The sequence below is a fragment of the Varroa jacobsoni genome, unplaced genomic scaffold (genome assembly GCF_002532875.2).
Source record: "Varroa jacobsoni isolate VJ856 unplaced genomic scaffold, vjacob_1.0 contig02828, whole genome shotgun sequence".
NCBI lineage: Eukaryota > Metazoa > Arthropoda > Arachnida > Mesostigmata > Varroidae > Varroa > Varroa jacobsoni.
In genome coordinates this window covers 20537-44037 of record NW_019214889.1, presented here as the reverse complement: position 1 = coordinate 44037, position 23501 = coordinate 20537, and the positions used below count along the sequence as shown (strand labels likewise).

The 23501-nt window shown below is 37.5% G+C and overlaps 1 protein-coding gene across 3 annotated transcripts; it reads right to left on the bottom strand.

Moving 5' to 3' along the window:
• Nucleotides 1-2495: 2495 nt before the first annotated feature.
• Nucleotides 2496-23409, bottom strand: sra (RRM_RCAN_like domain containing protein Sra). 3 transcript variants are annotated; one of them, XR_002687632.2, is made up of 6 exons: nucleotides 23072-23409; nucleotides 22447-22793; nucleotides 15857-16051; nucleotides 12088-12241; nucleotides 7646-7771; nucleotides 4023-4215 (listed from the first exon to the last, which is right to left on the bottom strand). XR_002687632.2 is itself a non-coding variant. In XM_022854209.1 (5 exons), the coding sequence occupies exons 1-5, from the start codon at nucleotides 23115-23117 to the stop codon at nucleotides 4067-4069; spliced, it is 891 nt and encodes a 296-aa protein (XP_022709944.1). In that variant the 5' UTR covers nucleotides 23118-23409; the 3' UTR covers nucleotides 2496-4066. The 3 variants fall into 3 exon arrangements, 2 of the variants coding, with proteins under 2 accessions (XP_022709944.1, XP_022709945.1); XM_022854209.1 differs by lacking the exon at nucleotides 7646-7771 and having other exon boundaries at nucleotides 2496-4215; XM_022854210.1 differs by lacking the exon at nucleotides 7646-7771 and having other exon boundaries at nucleotides 2496-4215; nucleotides 12088-12238.
• Nucleotides 23410-23501: the final 92 nt, after the last annotated feature.

Sequence of the window (23501 nt, the reverse complement as noted above, 5' to 3'; positions counted from 1 at the left end):
CCCAGCACACTGGGAAGTGAAATAACTTTTAAACCAGTTGGGCTATAACGGTGATCTTTTAGTACGCGTTAGAGATACTCTCCTTTATATTTTACACACCACTCTGCCAGTTTTTGGATAGCTCCGCTCGCTTTCCCGTATACAGTGTCTCTATTTATGGTTTCTCGAAGCAAAGTTCATATTCTAGTACGCTTGTCTACCAGTTTCCCTCTTTAAGGCAGATAGGATCCCGTAATTACACAAACATAGATCAGGAAAATAAACGGGTTAATGTGAACGTTGCAAATTTCATTGATCAATCCAGAAAGTGATTGAGGCATATCGATGGAATCTAGTAATTAGAATGCATGTTTTCAATTTCCATCGTAGCAGTCCATGAGTCTTTTGCACTCGGTTGCATTCATTTTTGGCGAGTATATTATAATAGCAAATACCCCTGATGTTCATTCCAAGTACTACCATCACCTTATGTCCAAACCTATTGGCAATGTCATTGAACTCGATTTTTTTTGTCCAGGACGAGGCCGTTTTTTATGGCTGATCGCTCTTCAACTGCTAGTGAAGATGGGATGCTTCGTTTAGAGCGACTGTTTGCTGCAGGTGGTTTTTTTTAAGTCCCGCAAAATGCACGTGGAATACACCACATATATTTCCAACTGACCTGGATTTAATCCACGAGGGGTGTATTTTATGATCAGTTAATGCACTTGCAGGATTTGAATTAGAATTCTATAAAAAGTTCTATGTGGAATGCTAGCTTTGGCCGACAGATTGCCTTTGACTCTAAATTCTTCCTTGCCCTTCGGCTCTCGATAATTCGACTTTCGATACTGCGACCTGCGTCTTTGAGAGCTTACACAATTTACATCCTGTGCTGAAAACTAGGACACTTTCAGGTCTTTCGTAGTTCCAAAATTATTTAATTTTAAGGTTTGCCAGCTTTACTTATAACAGCATTATAATATATTATATATATATATATATATATATATATATATATATATATATATATGTATCGGTGCTTAACCATATACTTTCAGTTCTGAAAACTAATTGCGAAACACTAAAGCTAATATTAATAATACGAATGCTGTATTATTCTACTTTATACTGATATCCTGCATAACGATAAAAAGATTGTCAAATATTTTGTAAACAATATGATATATAATACGTCTTTCAGTGACAGTAGGTATGGGAACTTGCTATAATCTTCCTTTGATGATCACTAGCATTCATCTTCCTCGCTGATATTTCGTAGGATGAATAACTGACGTGTTCTACCTCATCATTCAACAGGACTGCTATCGACGATGAACAATTAAATAATGGTGTTTAAGTAAGCTTGACTGGTTTAAGTGTTTCCTAGTGATTTTACCTCTTTCCGTACGTAAGGTGTCGGAATGGCAAGAGAAACAAAATGCCGAAACTATGAAATGTTAGGAAGCTTTCTGCTGCCATCGCTTAAAATTACTAACAAGAATCAAAAAGAAGTACTATGAAGCGGGAGAACTTGTGAGTACTTATGAACAAAAAAATATCAATTCGTCCTAAATAATATCTCCTAATGTAGATTAAAAGACCATGAGTTCTTCTAAGTAAAGAGTAAAGAACGTTCTTTACTTTGAAATTACGCTTTGCCGCTTACTTAGACGGGATTGTCTCAAGGGCAGTAGACCTGCCCTCGATTAAATGCTCGAGCAAAACGAGCCTCTCTTCATGGACCAAACCATGTTGAAATTTGAATGGCTAGGACCAGGAAGAAGCTTGTTTCTCAGTCAAATCTCATTTTAAAATTCTTGAAAAACGCCCGTAGCACCTTTAGACGGGCTGGCAAATGATCTTTGGAAAACTGCATCGTGGCCCTAAATCAAACATTCATCACAACGTAGAACGTCGTCTACAATTTCTGATAAAGAGAATTTCGATCATACACTTCACACAAAAAACACTAGAACAGTAGTAATAGGCAGAATTTATCTTTACCGTTGACTACGTCTTCCTACACGATGTGGCGCCTTGTCACTATGTTGGCTATGCCACTTACTGTCAATGACTGTTGTCGTGGTTTGCTAACTATGCAGACCTCAGTTCTATAGAAACCGTTGGGAAAATTGTAGAATCATGGGTTTGGGAAGAACAGGAAATATAAAATGTTTTAAATCGTTCTGAAATATCAGTAATGTGTAGCAACAGGGCTCATTGAGAGCTGAGATAATGAAAAACTACACCAGCATACCCCAAAGGGGCAGTTGTTATCGCTAAAAGAGAGCAGCATTTTTCCGCAGTTTAAAAATTGCCGATTTTTTTTATCGATTATTATAAGCAATAATATGGTCGATTGTAAGCAAAGCAGAATAATGCTGCTCCCATAAGCTAAAAACCGTTTAAAATAATAGCTTGCATTAGTGCTGCGCAATTGACTTTGAAGGTTGACACTACTGATTAAGCACCGACTAATATATATATATATAGGAATGAGAGAACGACAAAAATAATTTTACAGCTCAAAAGTCTTTATTAAATATATGCTCTGTTTATTGTGATCATTTGTGTACTTCCTGTTATTTTAATGGTTGTAAAATAAAGGCTTTTCAAGTGACTTTTGCCTCACTCTGCATATATATATATAAGACCAAGCCACTTTATCAAATATATGTTGTGCTATAGTATTCCTAACTTAAGGCTATCTTCTGTATTTCGCTCATTATCGTGGAAGAATTTCCCTAATACTTGTCAGATATCACCGCAAACAGTAATACTACGATTTTTGCGTAGAAACTAGCCTTTACTTTATGTAGGTGCTCAACTACTACAAAACACGACAACTGGCGATTCAGTTAGGAAAAATTTTTTGTTTGATCCAAAAAAAAGATTTAACGTTAGTAACAATTAACATCCTACACTCTTCCTGCTGTGTTCATAAATATTGTATATATACACATGTAGTAATAGAAATAATTAGTTTTAGCAATCGTATGTGCCCTCAAATCCTTGTGTCCCCGGGCTGATCTATAGGGTTACACCTAGCTAATGATAACGGCCTACTACTGCTTGTTTCTTTTATCCACAAACGTACATCGAATTCGCATTCGTCTACATTTGTGTGACAGTCAGTGCACGGCTACTGTGTAGATGAGAACTCGTAATCGTGCAGCTCATGGGAAATTTGCGTACTACTAAATCTAAGCACGGCAATAATGGATAAAGTTCGATATACTTCTGTCAAAAGATTTTCTCTTTCATTGCAACAATTCCAACGTATTTACTTGTGTGCTTTTCAATATATATATGTTCTTACTCTTATTAACTTAGATGTATATGCCTAGACTCCGATGGGCGCTGCTTTTACTTTTGATTATTATTAGGTCACATTCTCATATCTCATATAATCAGAAAAAGAAGCGATTCGTGTGATTCGCATAGTTAGATACGTTTTCTAAAATAAGTGGTGCAATTACCAACAAGGCCCAAACCTTGAAGTCCTATTCGTAAAGTCCTGGCATATCATTGACGCAAAAATATTGTATTTATCGTATGCAGTTACCTTATATATTAATAGATATTGTATGTCTATATACAAAAATCCTTTCTATTTTATATCTGACATTCTTTTTTAGTTTAATTATACGTTACGCTAGAGTTGTAGATTATCTACTGCATGTAACTATTACTAAGGCGTGAATTATCGGAGGGCTATTATAAAGCGAATAATAAAGCGTAATTGTAGTTCTATTGTTTGGAGAGTAGTTCTACCGTTACACCATTAGAGCGCTGCATGACCTGGATATACATCCCTCCATAGATTCTCTAAGATATTTGAATATCAAATATAGTAATGTATTGTAGACAAGACTTCCTAGTCAGTTCATCCTTTGGTCAAGAATATTAACAATCGTACGGATAGTAAAGATAGTAATTATCAAATATTTCAATAAGCAGATGACTTAATAATTAAAGTGATCATATGCCGCTACATATTAATGAACCATTCATGCACTCTGCAAGGACATTCTGCTCTCTTAATTGTTTGTTGTTTCTTTTGAACATCCTTTATTCACAGCGATCATTGCTGACAAGGTAGAGGCGGCCGCGATGTCTGAACGATCTTCGGTGCCGGTTCAGTACTGAGGGCGTTCTCCTCATCTTGTTCACATACATGAACGATGATGCCAGGGTGCTTCTCCGATTGCGGGTGCAATTCATGAGTTTCACCTAAAACGAGGTTGTGTCAAACAAATAAGTAACCGGTTTCTGTCAGCGATAATTAGACTGAACATCGGGCGTAATACGAATAGGAATATGTTGATGTTACTTAGGAAATAGTATGCAGGGCTTAGAAGCTCTCATCGTTGTTATCCCTGTTGAAGGCGCTATCCGTGGCGTAATTATGGATGGAGGAAGTCTGCAATTATGAATAGGTGTAACTCGTGGATTGTCTAATAATGGTTTCCGTCCTACCTGCAGAAATTCTAGTGCTTAAAAAGAGCCTCAACAACCATTTTGATTTGATTCACTCAACACATTCTTACGCCGCCTTTTTATTTTCTATGAGATAGGATAACGGCGAACGTTAGGTCTGTCAGAGATAGGCATAATACTAATTTAGAAGGAACATGCTTAGATATTAGTTTGCTAATTGTCCGGAAGTAAGATCTGTCTGCCGTTGGCCTATGACTGGGACCAACTTGTTGCTCATAGGTGAGCTCTATGATTCGATGAAGTCAAAGTGTTAGTGGGGAACAATTCGATGGAGAGTTGTCAATTTTCGCTTATTGTCTAGTTAGACCATGCTTCCGGAAAACATCGAAATGCGGGCCAATCATTCTTGGACTGAGTTAAACTGTTTTGCAACTGATTCGTTACGCTGCTAAACTTGTTCTGCCCGCGGCCTGCTCGCTCTACCCTTTATACATGAGGTCTCCTAAAAATACGAGGTTGAATAGCGAAACATGTAAACGTAAGTATTCACAAGATGAGCCTGACTACGACCGCTATCTGATACTGTTTTGAGCGGCTTTCACAGCCACCATATGCGACAATATGTCGAATGAATTAATTTCGTAAAAAAAAGGCGAAGAAATCTCTATCTGATGTACTATATAGCCATCTTTATTGAACTATGTTTAGATCGTGCCTGGATCTGACATCTATTCGACCCTAGAACAGACTTTCTTAGATACAGCATTTATCTGAGAAAAGGTCGTGAGTACCATCTAACATAACCCATGAAAATTATTCAACGGGGACCTAAATATAAAAAAGAACCAATGTCTCAGCAAGTGACTACCACTACTACACTATACGTTTCTCCATGATTGACGCATTCCTTTCCTTAATCACGAAGCACGAGTTGGCGGTAGTTATAACATTTATAATTGTAATAATGTTTGAATAGGCTCAACCCGCCTTCTTAATAACCCTCAAATCTTATAGCTACATTACTTAGCGATGAGCGCAGCAAGTATTAGGTAACAATACTTAGTATTTTAGCGAGTCACTTGTCGTAATAACTACTTTAAGTTGTGGTATAAACGTAATTAATATTCAACTTCGGGACACTCAGAGAAGCGAACAAACGATAATTTTATATAGCTGTTTAATAGCACACACTTTGGGGAATAATTTGGTTAAAAACCATTGCAAGATGCATTTGAGAATCCTATATAGCCTTTTAGCTAGTAACTTACGATGGCTTTACATCTTTATTAGAAATTTCTTGTATGATTCGTAACATTTGATTTTCCTCACTTGTCAGTTGCAATTGATCGGGTTGCTTACGGGCTCAGAACTCGAGAATGACCCATACCATTTTTGCTAAGAATTGTGGTGTGGATAGTACAGGTTATTGTAGTGATCGGTTTCGTGTCCTTGAGGCGATTCAGAAGTAATACTGAACAACAGGATTTTCTATAATATGGCCCCTGGTACACGTGGCAGCATCGCAAAGGTAGATTAATTTGAACTTTATGCATTACATTACCAATCTGCTCCTTAATCACCAAAGATCCAAAATCTGCATGCCATTGTCCCCAGATCATTGCATAAACAAGCTGATTTAGGTCAAAGTAATTGGGTTTAACTTCATGATGCTCATCGAAATATTGCTGCAGTTTGCTATCTAACAATTTTACTCTCTGATTAACGCCGGGCGGAACTTTCCTTTAACAAATTGACTACCGCTTTCAGTTTCAAAAAAGGTTCAACTAGACTACATCCGTTTTCACTGGTATGGTCGGAATTGATAAATGTTTCTTAATTTTAATGCTGAATTTTTTATACTTTGCTTTGCTTAAATTCTGAGACATTTACTAAATTATACTAAATTAAATTCACCCATTCAAATCAGACGCTGTTCATCAAATCAGGTCTGGTTGCGCCGCACACATTTTTGCCATTTCATTAACGCGGTTTACCATCCAAATGTACTAATCAAATACCTCGAGGCTGTCCGCGCTCCACTGTATTGCCTAGAAAGGACGATACGTTCTGATCAAAGACACGTTTTCGGCTGTTTGTTGTTCCTTGGAGGCTTTTTTGGCAGTGATTTGTATCACAAGCGTCTTAAATCTCGGCGCACCTAACCTGTTGATATTTTTAGATCTAGTGGCATCGTCTGAAGTGAGACTATCCTAGGCCAGTTTTCGAAGATCCGTGTTCCAGATCGGAGTTTGGCAGTTTTGGAAGTTTGGCAGACGGGACGACAAACAGCTCATAATGAGACAATGCTTGACTAAGCTAGCATTGAATATATAAGCTAGAATTGATGGTAAAGTATCGAATGTAACGTATTGAGGGTACTTCGCCAAAGACGAAAAGCGAACTTCATGTTCGAAACGCATTCCATTCGAGCACTTCACTTCAGGTATGTCGATTAGGTCTTTTCGACAGAAACTGTTATTACAACTTCACTGAGACAAATATCTGTTACCAATTTCTCTTTAACGGTAAATTTTTGGCTCTGTCTGTATTACCCTGTTGATGTACAACATATCACCACACATATGTATTTGTTATGAACGGAAGCATACTTGAGTATGTAATAAATACGGTTATAAATCGTGCCATTGCACCGGGAATAACAACAATCCTGAAGTGCTTAGTTTTTTTGGTGCAAATCAGATATTTTCAGCACACAAATGGTGTTCTTCATAGTGTTTCCTCGTCAGACATATAAAGATGTCAGGGCCGTTTTCAGTATGTTTATATATATATATATATATACAGCTTTGCTAAATCGGCTCTATTGCTTTAGCGAATGCACCGGTCCCCATTCAAAGCCGACAAACAAATTCTTGCATAGTGTATCATGCTTCGATGGGGTGCTACTTAGCTTCCTGCAATAAACAAAAAGCAAATCGACTCAGCACAGAGGAGGCAAGATGACATCAGCATATTCAATTCAGTACGCCTCATTGACCCCAGGCGATGGTTGAGGTACACTTTATCGCTATACATTGGATGCTTCGAAATGTCTGAGCGCGATAAAAAACGGAAGACAAAACGCAATCGGTGCTAGCGCGTCCAGTCTGAGCTGAACGAATTGCTAAGTACGTATTTGGGTTAGCCGATAATTACGGCGATCTGGTCTGATTTGAATATCTAGCGGCTACTCCCTCTGTATTAGGTAAAAATACGCACAGACCTTTTGTAGAAATACAGGGCTCTGAAGCGCTTGTGATATCCTCGATATGTGACGTCTCCGAAGCGTCTGTACGCTGCGGCAAACAACATCTCCCGTAGTTTCAGACCCTAAACGAAAATCGATGTACTAATAGAACAGTAAGCGGCACATTAGCTATCCGGCAATAGGATACATAGCGAAGTCAAGTCGTATCCGCGGCCGAAAATCTAGAATAGAGAGAGCATAGGCTCAATGATAACAATCCCAATCACGAAAATATAATAACGACAATAGGGCCCGACAACAAACAAAAGCAAGCTGCCAAAAACAAGGGTTCTGAGAAAATGTCTTTTAGTCTCTGCAGATGTCGTGGTGTACCGATTCTACCTGATATTTCTATTGACGTGATTTTATTTAGTATAATATTTATCACATAATGAATACGCCATTCAAGTTGTCGCGTATTACTTCATGCGAGTATACGTGACGAATGTTCCCTGCATGCTGATATCGTCAGTGGCCCGGAAGAGACAAAAAATACCCATAAAAACATCTGCCTTACAACATTAACCCGTTAAAATGCCACTAAGAGAAAAGCAAATTTCTGTGGTTTCAGAAAAACGACATTCTGCTTTGTTTCTTAACTTCGATGTAGAGGATCGCGTTTTACGCCCGCTGGACGAGCTAAAGGAACTAGCAGAATGAAACGGGCGAAACCACTATGTTGTTGCTGTAAGTCTTTACATTATGCCGCAACTTGTTAGCGTTGTATAATAGCGCGCAACAACACATATTCGTCTAACATGCTCTGGATAACGAAAGATTCACTATTAAAATTTTCACCAATCACCATTGTTGTTTCGTACCTTTATCTGTGAAGGCGCTGTAGTTAAACTTACATTGGAAAAATAAATATTGCGAGCTCTCTAGCCCTAGCACAAGGCAATAAATATACAATGGTGTTTGGGACTGCTTTCAGCTGAAAGTGGTACTTCTTTTAACACTTGTTAATCCAAGGTATATACATTCCTTCAGAGGTCCCATACAATCCCAGTGATGACCTTACTATTTTTTTTTTTATTTTACTACTAGTTTTGTTCATTGAATACCTTGTGCATGAATCTTGTTCCATATGACTTATCCCCTGGTAATTCGTTTGGCTGATATTGCACATTAGATTTTCCTCAATATAGGCACTATTGCTTAATGAAACGAACCCATGCATGTAATCATTTCATGAGCTGATGACTTTGTTCTAGATCGTGGACATACAATTACTGCTGTTGCATGAACGAACAAACATACTTGGTGTATAAGGCGCTATTTCACGTAATTGCTGCTTATTACGAAAACGTACCCGCTGCAGGATATAACGTGCGTATGTATAGATACCGTGAAGCCTAGTCATGTCCAAAACGGCGTAATCACGCTAGAAATGCTAAATTCTATGCAGATATGACTCGGAGGATTTGTCATGCATCCAATGAAATCTAGGAGCAAATGACTTTAAAACCCAACTGCGATTGGAGAAATTTAGCAATATACAAATTGCCCTTTAAGGTTTATGAACCTGCAAACGATCGAGCATTATTGGCCGATATATATACCAAAGAGATTTAAACAAGGCTTCGTCTATCGCATATCATCAAAATTTCAATATGAACTATTGTCATTCCTATTTACAACAAACCTTTGTGAACAAATTTTACCTTTTTTTCGACTGTTTTTACTAATTTATGAGAAATTAATGATAGTAAGCTTTTAGTATGTACAGTCTATACTTAACAAGGCGAGGATTTTAAGTAAGTACGTATGTAATAAGCTGCTTTGTCATTAGTCGTCACTTGCCATGTTACGATGTATTGATAAGCCCCGTGAGCCGGTAACATCCGTACTTTCCAGATGTTTTCCAATGACAAAGTCGATTAACAGTTCTGTGCGCGGAATGTGGTCGTAGTTCGTATTGAGAGAAGAAAGAGGGACCCCTTAAAAATGTCGGCATTTATGCAACCGCAAACTAGAATCCTTAGCAAAGCGTAAGGACAATAATCATATCCTGTATTCATATGGCCGCGATGGTCGATATGATAAATGGAGTGATCTTGTAAAAAGTGAATAGCGTTTCTTTCTTTTTGTATCCATCAAGCAAGCATGCGACTTTTATCTTATGCGAAAAAAAAAGCCGTCACCATAACGCGTAGCTGATCACATGAATAAAGTAATAAATAAGCAGATTCTATTAGTGGGCTGGTTCATTATGTTACTACGAGATAGCGCGTAAATTGGCTCATGAACTTTCCTGCATATACGCGTTCAGTGTCCAGCCAGCTCGCGGAGATATTCAGGACATAACAACTTGCGACAACCGCCGTAATGCAGATTATACTATTAGCAGGTCAGCGATTAGACGGCCGGGTGTCATGCTTTAAATCCTGGGTGTGCTATGTACACTTCTAACAGAATATTACGCCCTATTGGATCTCTTAGAAACCACCGTTCGATCTAGAAATTGCTTTTAGTTACTTCCCTGTAACAGAGTAAACGTTTCAGGTAAACTACGTTAAAAAGATTACTATCAACAAAACATACTGTCAGACGTTCCGAAATGTCCCTTACGATTTTTTTACGACAAATTTAGCGCAGTCTGACGTTCAATCATAAGATAATACAAAGGTAACGCAGGATTAAAAACCTGATAGAAGGCATTTCTCAGGAAGGGTTCCTCATATTTAGCTAACTGAGTATATTGGGTAGATGAGTCGAGCAGACCTTACAGATCCTTTTTTGTGTAGCCTGAATTGAAAATGTTTTAAAAACACAAAAAACAAAAGGATAAGAAGAAATCGCTGCTCTATGCGCAGGTTAATTAATTGTTGCAATTGTATCGATCATATGAGAACATATCAGGTTGGTTAAATTAGGTCTTTTATCCATAAATTAGCTGGAGGTCAGCCCAGGTAACTCAATGTTAAGGGGGCTATGATAGCGGAATAAATGACAACTTCAGCGGCGAATGTAGTAGATTAAAAACATACGAAGTTTGACCTAAATAACTCTTAGACAGATCGAAGTATGTATTTAGTACCGCTGCGCGCTATTTTAGTTTATTTCACTAAACAGCTATAATCCACATTTCATTTAGGAAAGAAAATATGTCTTTCAATAAATTTAGTTTCTTCTGTTTATATGAGTTTCCAAATGTATACAGCCCCAGATCTTCATGCTGTTCAGCTGATGATTGTCAGACAGGTTATGGCAGGTAGCAGTCATTCGAGTGGAGCCTCTATCACCAAGCTCGAACCGGTAAACCATTGTTACTGACAGAATTGAATAGCAGTTCAAGAGTAAAGTCGTTACACTTTGATACGGATCACAGATAGCTGCAGAGTATTGATATAAGAAACACGCCCTGCACCACATGAATTTTTACATTATAGCTATTTCCTCCACAGATCAATGTTTCGTAACCGATACTTTGTTGCGTAATATTGTTGATCAGAAAAAATTAGACACCGCTAGCCTTTAATTCCTTTAAACCCTTAATTCCAGCGCTACTGTAAATCTAACGAAAAATCACGTTAACACAAATACACACAGAGATTCCCTATGGGCCCTGATTTTGTTCGATCGGTCCAATATCTAAGCGAGAAATTTACTCAGCTGCGCGGATAATTGACCTTGAATATATTCCTGTGATTTTAGGGTGTTTTTCACTTTTTCGTCTCTTGTATGCCCAACTATTTTATAAGCTCGTTATCCCACTAGTCTAATAATATTGAGTAGCCGTTTGGGAACGTTTTAGCATCCAGTTCTGTGTCATAGAAAAAGGCCGACATAGGTAGGGCTCACGGGTTTGTAAGCACGATTCTAAATATTCATAGACCGGATGAATCACAAATAACTGTATTTTTAGACTTAACAATTCATAATGAGAAATTAATATTGCGCAAAATCGCATTACCAGAAACAAATCATAATATTAATTAGGAATACATTCGATAGGGAAAAAAAAGGGATGAGACGATAGGGGCAAATAGGCTTATGATGCCCCCGTATATTGCATAATGCCACCGAATGTCAGGCCTTCACTAATAAGAAAGCCTGTACATAGAGCAATCCTACAGTGTCTAGAGGACGTGCCATTTACACTAATACTGTGTACCGATATACAGCAAAGAATCACTAGCGTAAGGACGATACGAAGAAGGCTTTTTGGTAGGGGATTGAGACTCCATGGGCGTGTGGCATGGTCTTATCACCAAGGCACCGCCTGCAAAAACTAGGCATGCGCCAGTGTTGGTACAAAAATAGCCATAATCAGTTTGCTTAGAAATGTCGCGCCGGCGTCAAAGGGAAGTCGCATGGATACTGTCAACTGCTTGGCGCCACGAGCAGGCCTGTATTCTGCATTTTCACAAATTCTTCGATCATCTCCATATTTTGTTCTTCTAATGTGTACGTACCTGGTGCAAGGTTAGCAAGAGCAGAAAGGATATCGTAGTTGATGGTGGGTTCAGATTCTTCGACGGGTTCCCAACCAACTGGCGGTGATGCTGGAGGTGAGATTAAGAACTGCTTATATGGAAGCGGAGGCTGCAAGTACGGATCCGCATTCTGCTGTTCAAGTCACGTCACAAACAAACAAATGACAAGACATGAAGTGTGCGTTACAGCAAGATTAACTAGCAGACGGGTATATCCATGCCCCTGCGTTTACAAAGGTCCCTTGAAAATACCATGTTACAAAAGTACACTGTCAGGCAAACACAACCGCTAATAGGTTGGCTGATCATATTTCATACTCATTCTACAGAACAGGTATTTCCAAGGATTTGTTCACGCAGTACAAAACTAGCCAAAAATGTAAAAAAAAAAAAATTTTAATCAATATTGTCCGCCTCTAACAAAAACAAATTGATTAATATATTAATTAGCAGAGAAAAAAACAATAGACGTCTACGAAAATCTCCAGCAATCAACGTGCTTAGAAGGTTTCGCAAGCTTATTGCTCCGAACAAGTTACGCGTCACTCCTTGAACGCACTCAAAAAGAAGTACAAACTGTAAACATTTTCTGTGGGCTGCGTAACGTTCCTAAATGTAAAAGAGTCGAACGCCCTACCCCTGAAATCTTCGATATTCATTAGAAAGCGGCTTCTGTAAAGTATCTTGTAGTGTAAAATTATTGATGTGGGATCTTTACTACCCAGCTGGCAGACACACACACGTGCACATTAGCTGAAATACACTTAGTCAATGCATTCATAGTTGAAATTTATTCTCACAACGGAGCGTATTTCTTTGAAATATAGCGATTGCTACATAAGAAACAACACAGTCGGTTATACCAAATAGGAGTTGTTCGTAGAAGGTTATAAGAAGCAAGCAGCATTCAATGAATCAACTACATCCGCGTCGTTTAAGAGTTCCAGCTTTATACAATGCGAAGATGGACAGCGCCAAAGTAAAGCACTTCTTTTACAAACTCGCTTTTCTTGTATGTAGTTAAACCTGCATATTAAAAACGTAATAGGACTCCAGCGCTTAAACGCCATTCAATTTAAGAGTCTGCAAGGGCTTCGGACTGATACTTAAACACGAAAGAAACGGAATACCCCGATGTCGACGGTGAAGCTGAACTGTTGACATGCGTATGTTTACAGGTCCTTTGAAACGCCACCGTTTCATGGAATCGGCAGTTTTCTTAAAGTTTATACCGAATGCCAGGTTCAACGTAAACAAAATTTAGATAACGGACATCATGAAACGTCGTCAATGACTGAAACGAATTTTAAGTTTCAGCTTGCAAAACCAAATTATGACTTTAATAGATTCATCTTATAAGTAACACTTATAAGATGAATCTATTAAAGTACATTGCGAAATAGCTTCAAACACTCATGCTAAACTTTCTAAATTGCCTAATGCTGTTTTGTTTAATAAGGTTTCTCTAACTAGAAATTCGTATTCCGATCAAAAAGCCATGGCATACTGAATATTGCGCACATTTACTATGGCAATAATAAAGACCCGACTGATTTCGTCTAACGAATTACCGTATATCGACGGAGTTTAGCGACAGGTAAGGAAATTTCATCAAATTGTTTCACCTTTTCTATCACGTACTCTCTGCCATCTTCCTGTCTTTCTATAAAAAGAGTTGATTTAACGTTACATGCTTGCGTTCATATATACAATTCATTTTTGACTAATATACAAATAAATTCCCTAATGAAAAGGATTATCCAGTTGAATTAGCTCTCGTTTTATACAGCGAACGCCTTAATTGCCTTATTATGTTACATATATATGCCTTCTGTTCTGTTACAATACAGCACCCGTAAACATTATTTTTTGTCATTCTGCTCAGTTACTATATATATATATATGTCATAACATGCCATCGGCGGACTAAGCGGACGCCGTAGAAGCCCTCATAAGTCCTTTAAGCCACATACGTAAGAGTAATGTTTGCAGCTAAACGACGGTGAGACTTCCACGAGTGGGTCAGGCAAGCCTCGAGCGAATCGAAGATTATTGTTTATAAGTACGCCTTCAGAAACAACTACAACAAAAATAATCAGATAATTCGCAACAAATGATAGGCGAATTTGCCGAATGAATATTTTTGTGTATCCGTATTCTTGTCGTTGTGGAAGGCTAATTATTAAGAATTGTTATAAATACAATTATATCCATAGCAATCACAGATGAATATCTATACTTTCGAGAACTTCGTCAACTGGCACTGACAATTTCATCGAGTCCATCGCAATTCCATCTGCTTCTAGAGCTGCTTCGTAAATATCACCGGCACTATGCAAAACGACATGAACGCATCTTTGCGTGGGAACATCGTCATTTATCGACTAGTAAGGTGATGCAACAGTATTAAAACCCTTAGGCAATATGATTAAAAAAAAAATTACTTACATTGTATCATCGTCCATAGTAAATGACAACATCCAGAAACTAATATAGTAAGACCACGATACAGAAGCTGGAAAAACGGACTGTAGCTGCCTTTACCATTGTTACTCGTTATGTAACGCTTGCTACTTAAAGCACATAGAAAAATCAATTAGATATCTGCTTAAATATTATTTCCGAAGTTTGCTGTTAATTCATGGTTTACTAAAAAAAAAAAAAAAGATAGATTAAAGAACAAACTAAAAGCTGACCAATCCGCCTGGAGGATCTACATCTAGTTAGAACTCTTGTTTAGTGAATATTCACTTTAGATAATTTGAAATTTCACTCTTCCAAAATTTTAAATGATGTACCAAAAGCTTTTTTGTAGCTTAGAGCAAGCAATCAGACTTATTTAGAATAAAAACGGTAATACAGTTTTTTTTCTTTATCGCAAGACGGAACAGCCAACGACGTATTTTTCAAAATGCCAGGCCTTTTTTTGCCATTAGGATTGTTATTGTTATATACACGATGACATTTGGCGTGGAAGCGTGAGAACTGAAATGTGCGCGAAAATTTAGCTAAGCTTTCCTGTAGAAACAACTGTCTCTTTTGAAACCTGTAGTTTGTCAGTAAAACACCAAAGAAGACCAATAACATCCAAAGTAATTCAGCCGCTAAAGGCCATGTAAAATAATCATTCGGAGTGGAAAATCGAGCATCACCTATGGAATGAGTCCAAATTGCTGGACTTACTTTGAAAATATGGCAATAACTATGATTTCTAAAAAATTATCTGTTATTCCTTCACCTGTTTGCTTTGCCGATTTACGTAGCTCAGGGCTTACTTTTCAATGCGTATTTTTGATTCATGAAAATTCCATTAACTATAGTGTTTAGATTTTATTCAATATCATCTACATAGAGTAATTAATAAAAGCCTAAAAAAATTTTCGAAAACAGAGAAAAGTTATTCCGAATTACTTAAAATTTAGACCGCAGGCTCATTGATGGATAAGCTATGTGCAGGTAACAAAAAATCCTCATATAGCTCGGCGTCTCTTGTGGAGGAGCTCAATATACTTGTCTCGTTCCTACACAATGCATCTTCGAAGATTTACACATAATAGTATGATATATGTCAACTTATATAATTATATCTTGTTGTATACTTAAGAAACGTTCTAAAAAAGAATTAGTTGAGCTGGGCAATCATTTCATTTAGCTAGTAAAACTCAGCTTTTGTTTTGCTCGGTGTACATCTAAATTTTGATTCATGTTTATATCTACGTATATCTATGTTGTACATGGAAAAACTAACATTATTTTCTCCATCGACGTGTTGTGTAAAGTAGCAGGCGAGACGGTTTTCTCCGAATTTTAGCCCATGACAACGAATCCGGGCTTCGGCAGCTCTCTGAGGTGTTGTAAAGTTGACGCGAACCCGTCGGAAACTCTTGAGATATTGAAACGTCGCGTCTGCATCATATGCTTGGAAAATTGCTTCGAATCTCTCCTGAAACAGAGAGAAGCGCCACAAAAGAACGATAATATTAATTTTCTTAATGATTGGCTTTATCACCGTTTGCACAGTTACTTACACAGTTTTGTTTGGCTGCTTAACCAAAACATTTATTATTCGATATTGATAGGGTGAGAAAGCCGAAAGACATTGAAATTAGATTTGGTGTATCTGTCAAGTATAACCGTTCGGGGATTTTCACCGTACCTAAATTTGTAGTATATAAAATTGGCGAAGAATGAACCGCGCCGGACTCTACTATAAATGCAGTTTATCAATATCGTGTTCGCTTAGCGAGACCAAATAAATCTGCAAATAAATATTTACATATGGATCACTATTTCAAGCCCAAACTTTAACATTTTAAGTGAACCCCATGCAGTATAGGTGAAAAAAAAGGGTTTCGTGGCCACAGCTAACCTCCACAGTTGATTGCGGACGCAATTCAAGATCATCTTTATCTTGAAGAGCCTTCAAACAAGCCTTGCCGAAGAAGGCAGACCCGCTTGAGCGAAATACATCTCTCAAACTTAAATTACTGCTTCTAAACACCACGAAGACTATCCTCGAATTGTTCGAATGTCGTGCCGCCTTCACACAGCCTTATGTACCGAGCATCGTTTGACATCGTTTTAGCCTCGAAAGCCAACCTTGAAAAGCAGGTGCCGAAAATGCGGTTTTTGGCTTGCTAAAGCATCCATTTATCAAGGCCTTTCGTGATGCATGATTTAGCTTTAGACACAGAAAACGGTTCCCGGTTTTTCATGAAAACACAACTGGTTTATGATAGCTTGCACCAACGGTTTAGGGATAATTGGCAAAAAAACCCAATTTTCAAAAAACCTTAATTCTTCATCAACCTGACGTAAATCTTTCCGTTGGTATAGTGAAATTTATCGATATACATTTCCTGTTTGAAAAAGCTAATAAAGTATAGAAATAATTGTCGTTACGAAAAAGCTTTACTAAGACTGAAAATTTTGATTTGCAGGTTACTTGTTCCTGGTTGCTACCTTCATCACTCAAAGTATACTCGGTGGTCCTAATATTACGCTACGCCGAATACCTAAAAACAGCGTACGTGTTTTCGATCATATAATATCGCAAGGCTTAAATTAATCAAGAAAAATTGTCTCAGTATCTTGCTTCCCGTTAGCTCGTTATATATATAAACCACATCCCTTTCAGTATATATATATATATATATATATATATTGAAAGGGATATGGTTTTAAAATAATAGAAATGTCGCAAACTCTAGACGAAACTCAATTTTGTTCCACAAGCGTCTATATAACCCCTCGGGCGTCGTTCCTCGGGAGTTTGAATTCCAGTCCAATAATACAGATACCAAATACACTATTCATTTACTCTACCCGCATTATCAACAGATTCTTAATATTATACTTGATTAGATGCAGATTGAGCAGTATTTTAAAGGCTTGCTTAATAAAGTATACCGTAAAAATACGGCTTTTTGCGCATTTCAGAATGGATAGTTTCTTTAGAACACCTTTAATTATAAACCTACTTCTGAAACGTCGCCTTAGCATACAGAAACATGCTGGCCGTATAATTAGTTTATGTTCCGCGTAGATTTTTTAAAATTTAATTTTTAAATATTATATAATGGTTGTATCCGTCGACGTATGTCTTCTTTTTTAATATTAGTATTATTATTAGTTTGAAAGATATAGTAAAAACTAACAGGTAATAAGATGCAAACCAAAAAACAGCACCTAACCTCGCTTACCGCTTTAGAGCAGACAACCAATCTCCCAAATGACGTTTTCATCCTCATTTGATTAAAAAAAATGTGGTTCCTATGTATTCTACATCACGGTCAATATACAAAGGGAAATTGTAGAATTTCCAAAACATGTACATATTCCTGATGGTTCTACTTAAAATGCATTAATTCTTTATTGTACTTGCATAACTTTGCTTGATTTGTTTATGGAGTAGTATGAAGAAAAAACTGCATCAGTGGTACTCAACGTATTCCTTGTATAGTTTTAAGGCTTTTTACTATACCGCTACAACGAATAACTAATGATAGATTGACCAAAAATTCTAGCATACTGTATGCTAACACTAACCTGTCACAAAATGATTTCGGGAAAAACGCAAACGTTTGAATTTAACGTTATGATGAGTACATTACGCAGAAGACTAGTCTAGAATATAGTACTTTGGTCGTAATATCATTAAGAGATGATTTTCTTTATTTTCACACTACAGCAAATTCCATCCGATGTAAACGTGAGGTACAGCTGAAATGGTAAAGCCAGCTTGCCTGAAACTGGATCTAATTATTTGATTGAATGTAAAACCAACAACGTATCAAACAAACTGTGATTGTTGCCACAATAGCAACCAGCTGAAAATACGACCTATTACTATTATTATTTAATACACTGAAAGATAAGAATGCTGTTTAACTAACACCTAGCTTAGCATGTGTGGGTGACTGCATATTGGACTCTTCTCAAAAATTCACTAGGCCAGCTGTCATAAGCAGCCTGAGGCAAAAAAAAAATTAACCTTTGATAGATAGTTTATAACGATGAATCTTTGCTTGTCGCGGTAGGTGTGAACAAGGGCTTACGTTGTTCGATGGCTATTCAAATACCGAAGAATTTACATTTTTAGGATCAAATGCGACTAATTAATGAATGGTCAAAGGTTCATTTTAGTTTATTCTGACGTGTATCATGTATACAAGATAGCCCATACATTACAGTATACTTGATCTGTTTTTCATCAGTATGTATAGCGATGTTTTATAGGATGAAGTTCAAACACAGCATTTACTATCCCCTTATCCCCAAACAACAAAAAAGGAGTGATATATCAGTTTGTCGAATTGTTTTACCGGATTCGTCCAGTGTCAATGTTGATCGATTAAGGCTATCCGAAGAACCGGTATTAAATCAGCCACGATCATATTTGTTTAATATTGTGAATAGATCATGAACATCGCTAATTCAAGTTAGAAAACATGGTTCAATATACTTATAAAGTATAATAAAAACGTTGAAGATATGTATAATTTGATCTCTGTATCTATCTCCACATTTCAACACCGCCGATTTTTAGATCATTATGCCCTTACCACTATCAACGCGACAGACGCTGAGGACTGAATACGCCAAAAAAAACGTTTCACTAATCCAGCAGATAGGAGTTGCAACGAGACGTCCCGATGTTACAGATTAACAGACTAAAATAGACTCAGACTTCGAACAGCGCCGCATGCGAGCAAGGATTCATATCTTAATACAAAGTACGTGTAGAGATCGTTCTGAAGTTATCTTAACTTCACCAAACAAAAGTACCATAAACCTAATGAGTAAAAAAGTCTCCACTTCAAATATTGATATTCTTATGTTAAACACGTATACACACTATTCTAAGAGAATAGAGCCAATAGAAATGACAGTTCGATTATACATACACACGTATATAACTTAGTTTTAATCAGAAACAAACTTTTCTGTGTGCTGCTATATTTGTTAAAGTTCGTACTTAGATGAACCTGCTAACTTGTATATCGCTTCACTCCATCAGTTCACAAACTCTACGTCACCTCAACCAGTGGATACATTGTGAGATATTTCTATATCACAGATAACCAAGGACACAAGGCCTTTATATGACAGTTAAGCAAATGTTTGCTAAATACAGTATAACACGAAGCGCGCTCTGTGTGTGGCTAACTCCACCCGCTTGTAGGTTGTCGCTATCGTGCCCTATGGGTCGTTTCATTTACCTTCTTAACTAAATACGGTCTTTGATTTTACCTATAACTAGATATGCGAAGAGCCGAACTGCCTTTTTTCATCTTACACGCAGCGGAAAACCGGCCCTGTATACGGTCGGAGCTACCGCGGATTTATTCTAATGAAGTAATAATGCATACAAGGGTACTCATAGTGCGGCGAAATCCGTGTTCAGCGAGAACCATACAAACCACGACGGTTAAAAGTAAAATACTAGGTTTATTGTTATTATCATTGTTATTATATCTATTTCTATATATACTGACAAGGAACGTAAAGCCAATTCTATCACTTTCTAATTTTGAAGACAAATAATAGAAAAAAATTCAATGGCGGCTAAAACTAAACGTGAAGAATTGTCCTGTGATTAGGTACACGTCGTTGAATATAATAATATTTGAATTTGATGATGATACTCTCCTAAATTTAATGAAGAGTAACTCGCGCGAAATTAAACTCCGTTATAAACTTCCTATTTTTGATTGATTTCCTATAACTAGCTATTACTAGTTATTGATTTCTTCTATTGATTTCCTAGCTATTTCTTCACCAACAACATTTAAGTATTGATATTTAACCTACATGTCTTAAATTTTGACTAATGATATTTGGAGCCGTCTTCTTTCAATAAGTATAAGCACAACATTTTATTTATGAACAGCGGTAGTTGTTCACCAACGTGCTTTCCTGTGCTTTCTTAGTACAAAAGATGTATTAATTCATAGGCCCAGGGCCCTAAAGGATTCTTCTTTTTTTCTCGCTCAATACACACTGCAGTTTTTAGGCGAAAACACGACAGTGTCACTGAACTATTAGCGATGGCAACAATATAAAATCGATGCTTTGAACTATTATAATCAGTTTTGAGGCTGACAGAATTCTATCGATGGATGAAGGTTATTAAACAAATTCATTTAGTTTTTAGACAGGCTTTAGAATGGAAGAGTTGTGAACAAGTAAATGCAGCAAACTAACCGATAATTTCGTCTGGACAACAATTCAATGATTAACTTCAGCAGGTAGACCTAATGCTGACTACTGTAACTAAATACTTTACAAATGAAGCGAGTATAGAAACTATCATTTATATTAACCCCATACGTAAAATGCCCGAAACTGATCTAATATAAACACAACGTCGCATTCACGTTTAGCTGAACTGACCTAATCCGTGTCGAATTTGCTTTCAAGTTTTACTTCCGGCACTGACGTTTATCGCTGCAATAAACAACTGGCTTTCAGTACAAAACTAGGTATGTCTACGTACAGATTCGAACTCAGACCACTACGTGTCCATATCGTTAGCAAAAGAACACGTTACCCATTAAACTATCACGGGAACATATTGGACTTGTATGAACATAATGTTCGGATCATCGCTGGCATAGGGATGTTGATCTTGAGCACCGCACGAAATAGTGCTTGCATTTAGTTTTCGTCGGAACTGACAAGCATACGTATTTATTCGTACGTGCACCTTCAAATGCTTACCACGATTAGACACAAATGATTTGCTGAACCCATTGTTTAACTGGAATTTGTAGCAAAACAGCTTAATTATGTATTGGGCAGTATTACCCTATATATCTGTGTTGGCCCATTCGTTTTGCAAAGAATGCACAATTTATAGGGAGGATTTATAGGGATACAATTCGGAAACGGAACATAAGACATGTTTCGGCACAGAAATGTTGGATACGTATAAAGGAAACGTATCTTTTGTTTTCTTCTTGGCGGTGAATAATAGGCCGACACTGCAGCTTGTTAAATAGCATTGACACCTTATATCCTATGCTGTTTAAAACTAGAATACTCAAAAATATTGCATCTCCCGTCACATAAAAGAATATACTATATGTTAGCAAGCTTTGAATTGAAAGTTTGAAGACCGATGAAAGTTCAGGCAAATGTGTCAGACACCTTGGTTTGCCCTTCTATCATTTAAAAATAGTACTAAATTCTCTTCCCAAAGACACTAACTGCAAAAAAAGGATCGTTATGTTTAATATTTTTAATTTAAAACTTCACACACACTGCTGAAACAGCCGATTTTTAGGCATTTATCTGGAATAAAAGCTGCACTCCTGCACGACAGATATTAGTGTATTTTATCTTTATTTATTAGCATACCTCAGAAATAATCTAGCAGATACTACCTATAAGGACAAATTATTGCGAACATTCACAGTGAATAACGTAGTTCAATAAAGGTGTATCTGAGTGAAAAACTGCGCCTAAAAACGTATTTTCTCGCACATAATTCCGTTTAGGCGTTTTCTTAAAACCAAGCTTATTGTTCAGCCACTTTTACTTGGGTTTAGATAATTTGGAATATGGATATGAATATTGTCTGCAGTAGTGACGGTAATCAATAGCGGCCGTTCGATACGCTGTTCTCATTCGAAATGCTGTAAACTAATAATTAAAATTTCCAGTTGTTGCTGTACGAAACATCGGAGCACTAATATTCGTATAGAATTAAGCCCCGATTAATGAATGATTTCTCTCATTGTATTCAGTTTCTGCGCTTCTTACGTCCACAGAAAATGAATCTTGCCGTGAAATCGTATATGGATCGATTATCGATACATCTTGGCACAAACTTACTCTTAGTGTCATATTGGTGAAAACGCCAGGTTCCATATTCGTAACGATCAATGACGTTGGCAGATCCGCAAGATCAGTGAGGTCTTCCTCCATTGGGCCCATTTCCATTAGACGCTCAGCATTGCTGTCACACTGTTCGGAGACTTCCATGTTTGCAAATTTCTGCAGGCCAGTATCAATCAATCTCGATAGCACGATCACTAAAAACACTTCTGAGGGACCTGATCCGTTAGTCCGCTTATAATGTCTCACCAGTGAGCTGCTTTTCTCAGTCAGTCCAAGTAATCCACCCACCCGTCTGCGAACATCTGTGTACTTCCCTCCGAAATATAGTCGGGGACGTAAATCTACAGCAAAACAAACAGTAACCTTAAACCACTTCCCCGCTGATTCGCGCCGCAGAGATGTTCCGAAACCTCAAAGTTTGGGTCTAAAGTCAAAATGTAGATATTTCTCAGACCTTTTGTAGTAAATAAGATTCACAGGACACAGCAATTGATATAGCTGATTTGATTATTCACTTGCGCTTCCCTACGTGTCCTATTGCTAGCTTTACTTATAACCAGATTATTACACTCTGTGATATGCAACAGCTTGTGTAATCACCACCCAGGTCTCCACTTACACAGTACTTTAGTTATGCTCTGCTTAACTCCTTTAGGTGGCGACATGTTTGTTAGGAAAGGGCCCTATTAGCGGAAGGGTAATGTCGGCCTATCTTCAAAACTTATCTCGATGTTCCTGGCGAACAGCTCACCCAGAAGATGTGTGGGCTGACATTCGCGCAGCTCAGATTTTATTGACCCTCGTTGCTATGCGTGTTGTTTGCGAGACATAGCACTGTAGCTCAGCTCTGGCTAAATTAAAGATTGCTGCGCGAAAGAAAACGAGAAAGGACTGTTTGACAAAAAAGACAGCGAGCGACAGCCCACATCTGTTAGCTAGAGAAAGTCCAACGAAAAGGTACGGGTAATACATGCCAGTGAATTGACCTCACCATCTGCCTAAAGAATTGCCTCTTACTAGATATCACCCTGCACCGCTTTTCTGGCAGC